Below are 10,830 nucleotides of genomic sequence, written 5' to 3' on the forward strand. Positions count from 1 at the left end.
ACAGCCCCGCGGCCGTACGCACCGCCAGCTCCTGGCGAATGTGCTCGATGGTGGCCTCCAGTGCCCGTGTCCCCTTCGTGGCCTCGTCCTCGACAGCCTTCACTGTCTTCAGCAAGGAAGTGACATTTGTCACCATCACCTATGGGAGGAGAGAGAGAGCCAGGTGAATTCCCACACAAGCTCTGGCCTGTTGCCAGCACCTGTCCTTCCCCTCTGGACTGGTTCCAAACTGCCCCATCCCCATACTCCACTCAAACTGCCTCAACTGCTCCTCTGCAAGCTGTGCTCCACCTTTTATGTGTCCCTTCCTACCCTTCTGTCCTGAACTGCACCCGAGTTGTGTTCCTGTGCCCAAACAGGCAGAAGAAAACTTCTCTTTCTCCAACCCCACTGCCTCCCCTCCTTCTTCCCATCACAATCAGCACAGACCTTGGCAGAGTTCTTCAGCTGGTAGACAGCAGGATCATCTCCAGCTTTGCCAGCAGCTGCTTTGGTGGCACCAATCAAGTCTCCAAGTGCCTTGGCCACATCCTTCACAGCATTGATTAGGACCACCTGGGGAGAGCAAGATCAGGGGAATGGCTGAACTAAAGTCACACTTGGTGTGGCTCAGCAGGGAAAATTTGGGCACCAGAGGCCACACAGGGAGTCCAGCTCAGCTAGCACCAGCCAAAGCCCAGCCCCCTCTCTCCCCAACTCCTGGGATCCAGCCTAAGCACCACATGACGTCTGCATCCCTCAACCCCTCCAAGCAAGCTACCAGCAGTCTCCACTCAGCCCACACACCCAACCACACCTGGGTTTCGGGGTCTTCAGATCCCAGGCTGGCAGCACCCAGCTTCACCACCTCCGCCAGGCGGGTGATGGTGGACACAGAGGACTGGGCTGCCTGGGCTAGCTTCTCCTGGCTGGCTGTGGCATTCTGCACCAACACCTTGGTGTCCTCCACCAGTGCCTTGGCTGTCTTCAAGATGCCCTCCCTGGAGAGAAAATGTGTGTCAGGCATGACACAGCTCTCTACTGCACACATGGTCCTTGGGGTACAGAGAGACTGTGGATCCTGCTTTTCCCATGTACAAGCTGGAGTTTTGAGAAATAGAGCCAGCACAACTTGAGCTTGAAGCTCTGCTTGGGACTGGTCCACAGCTCAGAAAAAACATGGGACACAGCTTGACACCCCTGTCTCTGGCTGAGCAGAGGCTGGACAGGGTGCCTGGGTACCTGTGGTCAGCAAAGGTCTCAGAGTTCTCCCGGTTGAGAGTTCCTGCTGTAGCAAACATGATGGTGGTGTCAAGGTCAGCAATGATGCCGGAGACAGCGCTGGCTGCTGTGATGCAGGCTTGTGTCCCACGGTTCCCTGCCTGAAGAGCTGCCAGCACATGAGACACCTGTGGGGTACGAGTAAAGTGACTGGGGGAGTACAGCAGGTTCAGGGAACCCTCACTGCACACACCTCCAACACCCCCAAGGGTGGCGCTGCTTCATACCAAGGAGAGGAACTGGGAATATTTTGGTCTGCACACCCCTTCTTAGCTTAGAGTTATTTATTTTTACCTTGCAACTATCATGTTTGGTGGTCTAAGAGATGCTGGACTCAGCTAGTTTTCAAATTAGTAAGAGTTGCAGATGCCAGGCTGACAAGTGTTTATTGTTGTGTTTTTGCTGACAAGCACTGCTCTCTACCCATATCAACTGGACTTTTTAAGCCACATTTTTTCATCTGTCTGTCAGAAGTGTGCTCTTTAGATTGGCTTGATGGACAGGATGCCAGCAAAAGGTGAAGGGGAGACTGATCACTGAGTGTGAGCTGCAAGCATTGCTTGCAGATGCTTTGCCCAACTCTGCAAGAACTGATCTGGAGAGCCCTGGCCTGTCACCAGTGTGTAGATCAGTTTTCCCAGGCTGCAGCACCTGGGCATCACACTCACCCACCAGCTGCTGTTACAGTGTCTGCAGAGGGGAATCCATCCTCCACCCCATCAGCTGGGCAGGGGGAGTGTGGTCAAGAAAGCCAACAGATTCCAACAGGACCAGGAAACCACCCTTGGAGTGGTGGCTCCAGGGGCACATGGCTGAATCCAGTATCCCTCCCACCTCACCATTGACATCTTGACCACCTACCTTCTCAGAAACCTTGCGTGCACTTTCTATCAGCTCCTTCTTGGTGTAGGCATCGCTGGGGCTGCACTGCAGGGCTCCAGCCTTGGTGACCAGGGCAGCACAGCCATGACCCAGCTCCTGCACCCGGTGCTTGATGTGGGAGCCGATCTGCAGAAGAATGTGTGTGTGACAGAGTCAGCAGGGAACTAGGCCCTGCATCTGTGACACCCGCTGGGAAACACCCGCCACCCAGCTCCTCTTTCCCAATCCTCCCACTCAGGGGAAGGAAAAAGGAAACGCAGCTTTGCTCCTTGTTTCTATGTCATGTTTCAGGGGAGGTGTGAAAGCTGCCTGTCCCCAGCTCCAATGGGAGGTTCAAATGTCCCTGTTCTCTGTTCTCACGCCCCAACAGCCCCTGCTCTGCCCCACATCACACTCCAGCACCTCCCCTGGGCTCGCACCTCCTCATTCTCGGCAGTGAGGGCAGCTGGCTTGGCCTCTTGTGCCAGCTGCCCATGGCCATGGGTGAGTTGGTTGGCCAGTATGCCCAGCTCATCTGGGTTGGTGGTGGATTTGGTGACCTGTTGATGGAAGAAGAGCAGGAGTTGGACAGGGCAAGGAGGGCAGTAGCCTGACTCAGTGGCAGGCAGTGCATTCTAGAGTGACAGGCTTGCTTGCACCCACCATTTCCTGCACAGTCACTGCAATAGCCTTGGCTGTCTTCACCATTGTGGTCTGGTAATCCACAAAGGTACCTTCTGGTTCACCCATGGGTCCTTCGTCCAGCTGAAAGAGAACACCAGGAGATTCTGGATCCAGCTCTGACCCACAAGGTCTTTAGCTTGTAGGGTTTGACCCTGACTCTCCCTCTCTCCCACATCCAGCTCTGTCCAGGTCCTCTCCTTGCTCCCCTCACCTGGTTGATGGCTTGGGTGATGGAGTCCACCATGCCCCCCACGACACCTGCAGCACTGGCTGCCTCATTCAGGGTGGTGGTCAGGTCCTCCACTGCTTCCTTCATCATTTGCACAGCCTCTTCCAGAGCCTCCTGAGTGTGGGCAGCTTGCTGCAAGGAGAAGCCAGAGTGAGGGAAGACAGGTGGTGGCTCCCCTCCCAACAGGGATGCTGCACACTGACTCTGGGTTTTCCATGTCTGGCTCACGTGTGTGCACCATGCAGCACCCACATGCAAAGGAGGGCACAGCACTGACACGTGCCCCTCCTGCTCACCTTGGGGTTCCCACCAGCCTCCTTGGCTGTGTACAGCATCTGCAAGGCAGATTCAGCCAGTGTTTTGGTCTGGTCCAGGAGGTTCATCTGCTGCTGGTGGTTGGGTGTTTTGGAGGCAGCGCCAACAGCTGCCATAATGAGTGGCTCAAAATACTGAGCCATCTGGGACACCTAGGGAAGAGCAGTGTCAGCACCAGCAGCTTCCAGCCCCAGCTGCATTGTACCTCTCCTTCCCAGGCATCAAGTGCCATACTCCCATTACCTTGTGCCCCAGCTGTGAGGCCTCGGCCCGTGCCGCAGCAGCCACAGGCTCGATCAGGTTGCTGATCTCTTGGACAGCTGTGATCATCTGATTGTGCAATGCCTGTGCAAAGAGAGGGTGTTGCATGAGGCTGCAGCAGGGCTGAGGTCCCTTCATGCTGCTAAGAGTCTGTGGGAGGATGCCCAGTCCCTTAGGCTTGCCCACAGCATGTCCCTGACCCACCTCCTGGGAGATATCTTGTCGGGGGGCCAGCTGCTGGCTGATGGCAGCAAGGGATGCCTGGTCCACCTCCCGCAGGCATCTGTTCAGGACCTCAATAGCCTCATCGCACTCCCGCTGTCCTGGAGCTTTGTCCCTGAGTGACAGATGAATCAGCCAAGCACTGGCAGCTGCTACACCATCCCTTCACCCCCAGCCTTGGCTGGTGCTGGTGAGGGGCAAGACCCCTCTCCCAGGCTTTGGGGCAACCCAGTGTGATAGAGCCTGGGCACATCAATGTGTGTTCCCATCAACCCTTGTGAGAACTGGAGAAGCAGCTTCCAGGAAGGACAAAAGGGACAGCGTCTTCCATCCTGTCCCTTGCCTGCCTGCACCAGCTGTCTTCAAGGAGATGATGAGCCAAAACATCCCCAGGAATGCTTGCTCAGGGCAGGGGTATGTGCCAGCAGGGACAGAGCCACGGCTACAGCCAGAGAAGGACTCTGCTCACCTCATGTTGGTGATCAGCTTCTTGATGGAGTCTGAGACTGTGCGCGAGTGGCCAGCGAGCACTGACCACTGTGGTGGGTCCTTGGGGTTGACAGCCAGAGAGCGGGCAGTCTGGATGAGGCCAGCAGAGCTCTCCAGCATGGTCTTGGCTGAAATGACAATGGGCTCCATGGCTCTGCGCCCCTGCACAGGGAGACAACAGGTGAGGCAAGGGAGAGTGCATGGGAAGTTGCCCCCTCTCCCATGACCTTTACCCTGGAGCAGCCCCTTGAAGCCCAAGGCTTGCTGCCATCTCCCCATCACACCCCCTCAGCGCAGGCTCCCCAGGCTCAGGGGAAGACACAGCTTCTCTCCACCCGAGCAGAGCCTGTCACAGCCAGGCTCCATCCTCCCTGTCCGAGCAGCATCCCACCTCTGGGCTGATCTGAGCAGGAACGGTGGCGAACTCTGGGTTGGAAGCGAAGGCTGTCAGGTTATCCACAGCCTCTATGAGAGGGGCGGTGGCAGCACGGCACCGCTCCCGGTTCTCTTTGTTGAACTCGCCATCCAGGGCCTGGTGTGGAGAGACCAGAGCAGTTATCCAACCCCCACTGCACCCCAAAACCCATCACCAGTGCACTGCCTCAGAAGGGACTCCACACCTTGATGGTCTTCACCAGGTTGGCAGTGCTGTTGGCCACCTCCTTGGCCGACTGGACAAACTGGCGCTTGGCCACAGGATTGGCAGTGCGGGAGGACGCCAGACGGCACGTGTTGCACAGGGCTGAGGTGTGCTTTGCTACGATGGTGGCTGCTGACAGCACCTGCAGGGGAAAGCGGAGTTAAGGCAGGATTCACGCGTTATTCCTACAGCTCTCCCTTCTCACCCACCCTGTGTAGGGCACCAGTGACCACAGGTATCCCTTTTGGGACCCAAGAAGGATCACCAAGATCCTGCATGCCCTGTCTGGACTGTCACCACTGCACCAAAGCTGACAGCTGGCTCCCAGTGCAGCTGATGGGGCCTGATGAGACACTAGTCATCATCTTGGCCAACTCTTGGGATGTGGCACTTCCAACTAGCTTCATACTCCTTTTGATGCAATCAAATGCCTATAATGGAACGCCACCCCACACTCACCTGGGACTGAGTACAGGCAGGGTCCACCAGGTTCTGGCAGGCCATCTGGATGGCTTGGTTAGCTCTAGCAAACTGAGTGGGATCCACCAAGCCCTGCTGTCCTGGCTGGCTGTTGGGGTCTGAGACCCCCACAAGGTAGGCAGCCTAGGAACATGGGAGATGTGGTGAGAGAGAGCCTGCACACTGCAGGGAGGCTGACAGAGAGCACGGGCTGCTGAGGAGTCTGCAGCATTTCCCACTGATTTGGAAAGGCAGGGGTGGGGGTGCATGCAACAACTATGCCCCTGGGGTAAGGCTCAGGGCTGGGACTGAGTGTGTCTCACCTGGGCAGCTGCCTCTGTCAGCCCACAGAGAGCTTTGGAGGCGGCACTGATGGAGTCACCAAACTCAGGCAGTTTGCTGTTCTTGGCATTCTGGGAGATGCCAGCCATGGACTCTCCCAGCACCTGCAGGACACACCACACACTGGTTATGGAGACGGCCTCTGACTCCCACAGTGCTCCCAGGATCAGAGTTCACTGTGTTTGATTGGTAGGGGAGGAATCACCTTTCTCTTTGTTCACATATCCTTCCCAAGCCCTCCCTGTTCTTCTTCAAACCTCCATTCAGGGCTTACCTTGGAGTTCTCCATGACACTGTCAAGGCAGTTGAAGTAGGACATGTCATTGACAGTCTGGGTGGGGTTCTCCAACAATTCCTTCACCGTCTGCAGGGACACAGGTGTCACACCCAGAGGAAAGTTCTGCATCCTCCACTTGCATCTCTTCTTCATTCCCTCCTGTTCTTTGCAGTGGGGTGCAGCTCCCCCATACCCAACATCTCAACCCTTCCAGTGCCTTGTCAATATGTGGCTTCTTACCTCCAGCTCTCGCAGGGCATTGTCACACTCCTTCTGGCCTGGGGCCTGCTGGGTGCACATGGTGATCAGCTGGTTAATGCTGTCAGTCACAGCCCTGCCAGGGACATGGGAGAAAGATCCACAGATCAATGCATGCCCCACCACCCAGCCCCACTACTGTCTATGGCCAGCTGCTCTAAGGCAGCAGCTCCTCTTACCGTGCTGCTGCTGCCAGCTGATTCTTGAGGTTGGGAGCAGCAGGGTCAGCAGAGAGAGCCTTTGCAGCCAGCAGCAGCTTGCTGGAGGACATGGAAATGCTCTTCAAGTTCGACACTACCTGTGCCTGGTCCTCCTTATTCTGCAATAAGCCAAAATGAGTTTTCTGCAGCACCTTTTAAAGCCTACATCCATCCTGGGTCTTCTCTGGGGATTTTCAAGCTGAGCTAGTTCCCTTCATCCAACTTGTCCGCCAACAGCAAGGAAATATGAATTCTTGCCGAACTAACCTAAGCCACCTTCTCCCTGTTGCTGTGGTTTTGCACAGCTCCACTCCCCATCTCCCTGGCTGCATTGGCCACAGTCACCCTAACCACCACTGCCTTGCCACTCTGCCTTTGGTCAGCTAATTTCTCAGATATCCCAAATGTCTGCCTTGATTTAGGATACCCCAACAAGCATTTCCTCTCACCGGGGACTGGCTGGCCATCTCCACAGCTGCCTGCAGGAATTCATTGAAGTCATGTCCGAATTTGCCAGAGGACTTGGCCAGGTCTTGAGGGGTGCCACGCGACGCCTGAACCAGCTCATTGGCAGACTGATTGAGCCCTGCTGCTGCCTGGTTCAGCTGGCTCTGTGCCTCCTGGAAGCTCTTGGTGCTAGGAGGGAACTGGAAGGAAGAAGAGAGTTTAGGAGAGGCACAGAAATGAGTGGAGATGGCAGATGAAAGTCTGGCACATGCCTGGGGATATGCAAGAGTGACCCAATGCAGTTGGACCAGCCTGCATTGCCAGATTTTCCCCTTCCCCTCCTGCCCTAGCTCAGCTCACCGAATCTGAGAGCAGCCTCTTGCTGGCCTCTCCCACCATGCGGATGGCAGCATCCACGTCCCGCTGCCCTGGCAGGCAGTTAACACAGCGGGTCAGGGCCTGTGACACTGCCTTGGCCACCTGAAGGGAAGCAAAGAGAGGTCACCACCTCACCTCACCACCACCCAGCCAGCCCCATAACCTTCCCACAGCCTGATGGGGCACACTGGTGTACTCCCTGTACCCACCTGGGCCAGGCGCTGCTGGCTCTCTGGGTCACCAGGCTTGGCCACTGCTTTCCGGGCCTCCTCAATGAGGTTGTTGGCTTTGTCCATGACATCACTGGCACACTCCAGCATGGCACTCTGTGCCTGCGGGTCGGAGGTGTTGGCTGCCACACCACGGGCAGCCTGGCTGAGTGAGCGCAGGGCCTGGGCCACTTCCCGGGCAGCAATTCCTGGGGGGATGGAGAGGTCAATGTCTGTCAGGTCAGTGCCCCTTCCCTCAGCCCTGTTGTGGAGGCCAGTACCTGTGTAGTTCTCATTGCCCTGGGCCACCTCTCCCAAGAGGTGAGCGATGGCAGAGCTGACAGCTTTGGTGCTGTTCCCCAGGTCCTGGGCACACTTCTCCATCTGCAGGGGGCCGAGTTGAGACATGCTGGTGAGCTGCACCTTTGGCAACTCCACTGCCTCAGAGTCCACCCTGAGCCACCCTTTCCTGAGCCACCCTTCCCTGCACCCTCACCGTCTCTCCTGGAAGAGGCTTGAGCTTGCCATCACGGGCAGCTGCCTTGGCTTCCTGCAAGTCCCTCTCCAGGCTCTGCACCAGACCCAGTGCAGAGTCTATCTCCAGGGGTCCACACGCCTCCTGAGCCTGTGACAGAGCAGAAGGGAAGGTGAGAAGGTGACCACTGAGCCCAGCTGGTTGTGGCAGAGACTAGAACCTGCCACCAGGCTGTCCCCACCATTCCCCACCACTGTGCACAGCTGGTGTCTCACTGCAGGATGAGGCTCAGCCTCTCACCTTCTGGGCTGCTGTGCGGAGCTCAGCCAGAGCTGCGGCCAAGTTCTTGGCACACTGGCTGAGCTGCATAGCAGAGGCTTGGTCCGTTATGGTGGGGACAGTGGCCTTGGCTGCAGCTACCATCTTCCCACCGGGCTGTTGGGCCAGAAAAAAAAGCAGTGAGAAGGGAACAAACAGGCAGCATCTCAGCTGCCTGTGTGCAGAAGATTTCCTCGTGTCTTAAAAGGGACAGGCACGGTAGGAAGGCTGTAATGCCAGAGCTGACATGGGAGGCTCTGGGCAGCACGGGTACCTGCAGGAAGTTCTGGCTGGCAGCAATGAGAGCCAGCTGGGCACTGGGGCTGTCCGGCTGGGACTGGCTTCCTCGCACACCTTGCACCAGCATTGGGATCTGCTCTGCCACCACCTGCCAGAGAACAGGGTTACTGGAGAGGATCACACATGGATTCAACCCAGGACCAGTGATCGAAAGACCAGCTCCTACAGGACCTAAGTCAGAACCCCAGGGTCCAGTCTGACCACTGTGGCGGAGCAGGAAGTACCAGCATAGCTAAGGGGAGATGAGACAGGGAGAGGGAGCACAGGAGATGCTGGGATCAGGCCCAGGCCCTTACCTTGCAGCTCTGCACCAGCTGCTGCTGAGCAGCGGGGTTCTTGTTGGAGGAGGAGGCGTGCTGAGCAGCGGCGATGGTCTGTGTGGCCGAGGCGGCGGCCTGCTTGGCTGCGTGCTAGCACAGGGAGGCACAGGTTTACACTGGCAGTCTGTATTGAGCCCCCCTGCCATGATCAGGGCCCAGATCCCCCAAACAACTTCACCTGTGCCTACTCCTGTGGCACCCAAGCATTCCCAGTACCCCAAAACAACACAGTGCACACAAGGGAAGGAAGATTTCTCTGTGACGCAGCATGGACACTGTACTTGAAAAGGACTTTATCCCTCTGGAAAGAGGAGTTGTATGGGGGTTCCTGGACAGGCCTTGCTCACTGACTCTGCTTGCTTGCCCTTTGCTGATCCTTGCCCAGCATCTCACCTCCAGCTTGTGCACAAGCTTCTTCTTGATGGCGTTCTGGGCTGCAGCATTGGTTGCCATGCGGAGCCCTTCTGCTGCCTCACGCAGCCGCTGCTGCTGCCCCTCGCTGTCCTGGTGAGCTGCAGCTCCCTAGAGAAAACAGAAAACCCATCACACCTCTCAGGGACCACAGAGTCACTTCTCCTCCTGGAGCAGAACCTCTGCTCTGGCCCCCACAAGACAGACCTGTTTATAGTACTTGGGAGATGTTCACAGCCCCTCTGGAAGAGTCCAGCAGCAGGAGCAATAACAGCTCCTCTGCTTTCTGAGGCTCCTTCACAGGAGGAGTCCACGCCACAGGTCCCTGGCTCAATGCAAGACCTTGCTCTGGGAACTGCTGCTCAACCAGGGGCTGCTCATCTCCTACCCAGCACTGAGCCAATAGCATTAGACAGGGCTGGGGCCAAACCCAGCATCCACCTTTCCCCACACACTGACCTTTGCAGCCTCCACCATCTTGGCAGTGGCATCAGCCAGGATCTTGGCTGCACTCAGAAGCTTGCGTGAATTCTCCAGGTCTGTCTCTCCCTCAGCATCAGCTTTGATGGCATTGACAAGGTCAGAGGTGGCCTGGGCCAGAATACGAGCCTGACGCACCATTTCCCCTGGAACAGAATGGAAGTGTGGCCTGTTAGCAAGTCCCAGGGGCTCTCTGATACCTCCCTATCCCTTGTGCTCTGCCCTGGGTGTCTCACTCTCACCTGCATCGCCCATGGAGCTGAATATATTCTCAGTGACGTTGAGGATGGTGTCAGTGGCCTGGTCGTAGCGCCCGATGGGCTGCCCACCCAAGGCATGCTGCTTGATGTGCTGCAGCAGGTCATTCAGGGGCTGGGTGACAGCTGTGGCTGCCACCCCCACCTGCTTCAGGAGCTGGTCATCGCTGGTGGCTGCCTTAGAGGCCTCCACACAGCCCTCAGCTGATTTGGCCACCAACTTGCCAGCCTCGATCAGCTGCTCCTGGCAAACTGGGGAGCTGATTGTAGGAGCCACAACCTAGAAGGGAGAACAAAGGCTGGGCAGCAAGCATGGTACGCTCTATGGAGGAGCTATCCCAAACTTCTGCTCTTCCAAAGAGGATCGTCATTGCTTGGGCACAGCGGCAGGGCCTCCAACAAGAGGCAGCCCACACTTCCAGACTCCCAATGCCCTGCCTTAGGACATGTGGTCCTGGCACACCTAGGACCCCGCTGCAAAGCTGCCCTCCAGCCAGGTGAAGCTCACACCCATGCTGAGGCAGGGGTTAACCTTGCTGCTTACCTTGGTGCAGGCCACCAGCTGGGAGGTGGAGAGGGCGCACTGGGTGGCCGCTGCTATCACCTGTGTCTGCAGAGCTGCATCCTCTGTTTTCTGAGCCACATTCTTGGCTTTGAGCACCAGCGCAGCAGCAGCATTGGCCACCGCCTTTGCCAGCTGCATAAGCATGTCCTGGGAGGGGAAAGAAAAGGGCAATG

The 10,830-nt window shown here is 57.1% G+C and overlaps 1 protein-coding gene across 1 annotated transcript in view; it reads right to left on the minus strand.

The window, feature by feature from the left end:
- Positions 1-10,830, minus strand: part of TLN1 (talin 1) — a 27,891-nt gene that overhangs the window by 6,690 nt on the left and 10,371 nt on the right. Inside the window, exons 17-47 of the mRNA XM_031063067.1 lie at positions 10,637-10,804; positions 10,078-10,372; positions 9,815-9,981; positions 9,338-9,466; positions 8,921-9,034; positions 8,599-8,712; positions 8,307-8,441; positions 8,028-8,156; positions 7,813-7,915; positions 7,532-7,740; positions 7,305-7,424; positions 6,947-7,144; positions 6,477-6,616; positions 6,280-6,373; positions 6,037-6,126; positions 5,744-5,866; positions 5,421-5,564; positions 4,942-5,103; positions 4,713-4,853; positions 4,302-4,483; positions 3,815-3,947; positions 3,593-3,694; positions 3,331-3,501; positions 3,017-3,166; positions 2,785-2,886; positions 2,562-2,681; positions 2,122-2,268; positions 1,222-1,388; positions 797-980; positions 430-555; positions 6-139 (exon numbers count right to left, since the gene is read on the minus strand). Of these exons, the coding sequence (XP_030918927.1) occupies positions 6-139; positions 430-555; positions 797-980; positions 1,222-1,388; positions 2,122-2,268; positions 2,562-2,681; positions 2,785-2,886; positions 3,017-3,166; positions 3,331-3,501; positions 3,593-3,694; positions 3,815-3,947; positions 4,302-4,483; positions 4,713-4,853; positions 4,942-5,103; positions 5,421-5,564; positions 5,744-5,866; positions 6,037-6,126; positions 6,280-6,373; positions 6,477-6,616; positions 6,947-7,144; positions 7,305-7,424; positions 7,532-7,740; positions 7,813-7,915; positions 8,028-8,156; positions 8,307-8,441; positions 8,599-8,712; positions 8,921-9,034; positions 9,338-9,466; positions 9,815-9,981; positions 10,078-10,372; positions 10,637-10,804 (4,493 nt within the window). The remainder of the gene's footprint in view (positions 1-5; positions 140-429; positions 556-796; positions 981-1,221; positions 1,389-2,121; positions 2,269-2,561; positions 2,682-2,784; positions 2,887-3,016; positions 3,167-3,330; positions 3,502-3,592; positions 3,695-3,814; positions 3,948-4,301; positions 4,484-4,712; positions 4,854-4,941; positions 5,104-5,420; positions 5,565-5,743; positions 5,867-6,036; positions 6,127-6,279; positions 6,374-6,476; positions 6,617-6,946; positions 7,145-7,304; positions 7,425-7,531; positions 7,741-7,812; positions 7,916-8,027; positions 8,157-8,306; positions 8,442-8,598; positions 8,713-8,920; positions 9,035-9,337; positions 9,467-9,814; positions 9,982-10,077; positions 10,373-10,636; positions 10,805-10,830) is intronic.

This window comes from Geospiza fortis, unplaced genomic scaffold (assembly GCF_000277835.1).
Source record: "Geospiza fortis unplaced genomic scaffold, GeoFor_1.0 scaffold174, whole genome shotgun sequence".
In the NCBI taxonomy this organism is placed as follows: domain Eukaryota; kingdom Metazoa; phylum Chordata; class Aves; order Passeriformes; family Thraupidae; genus Geospiza; species Geospiza fortis.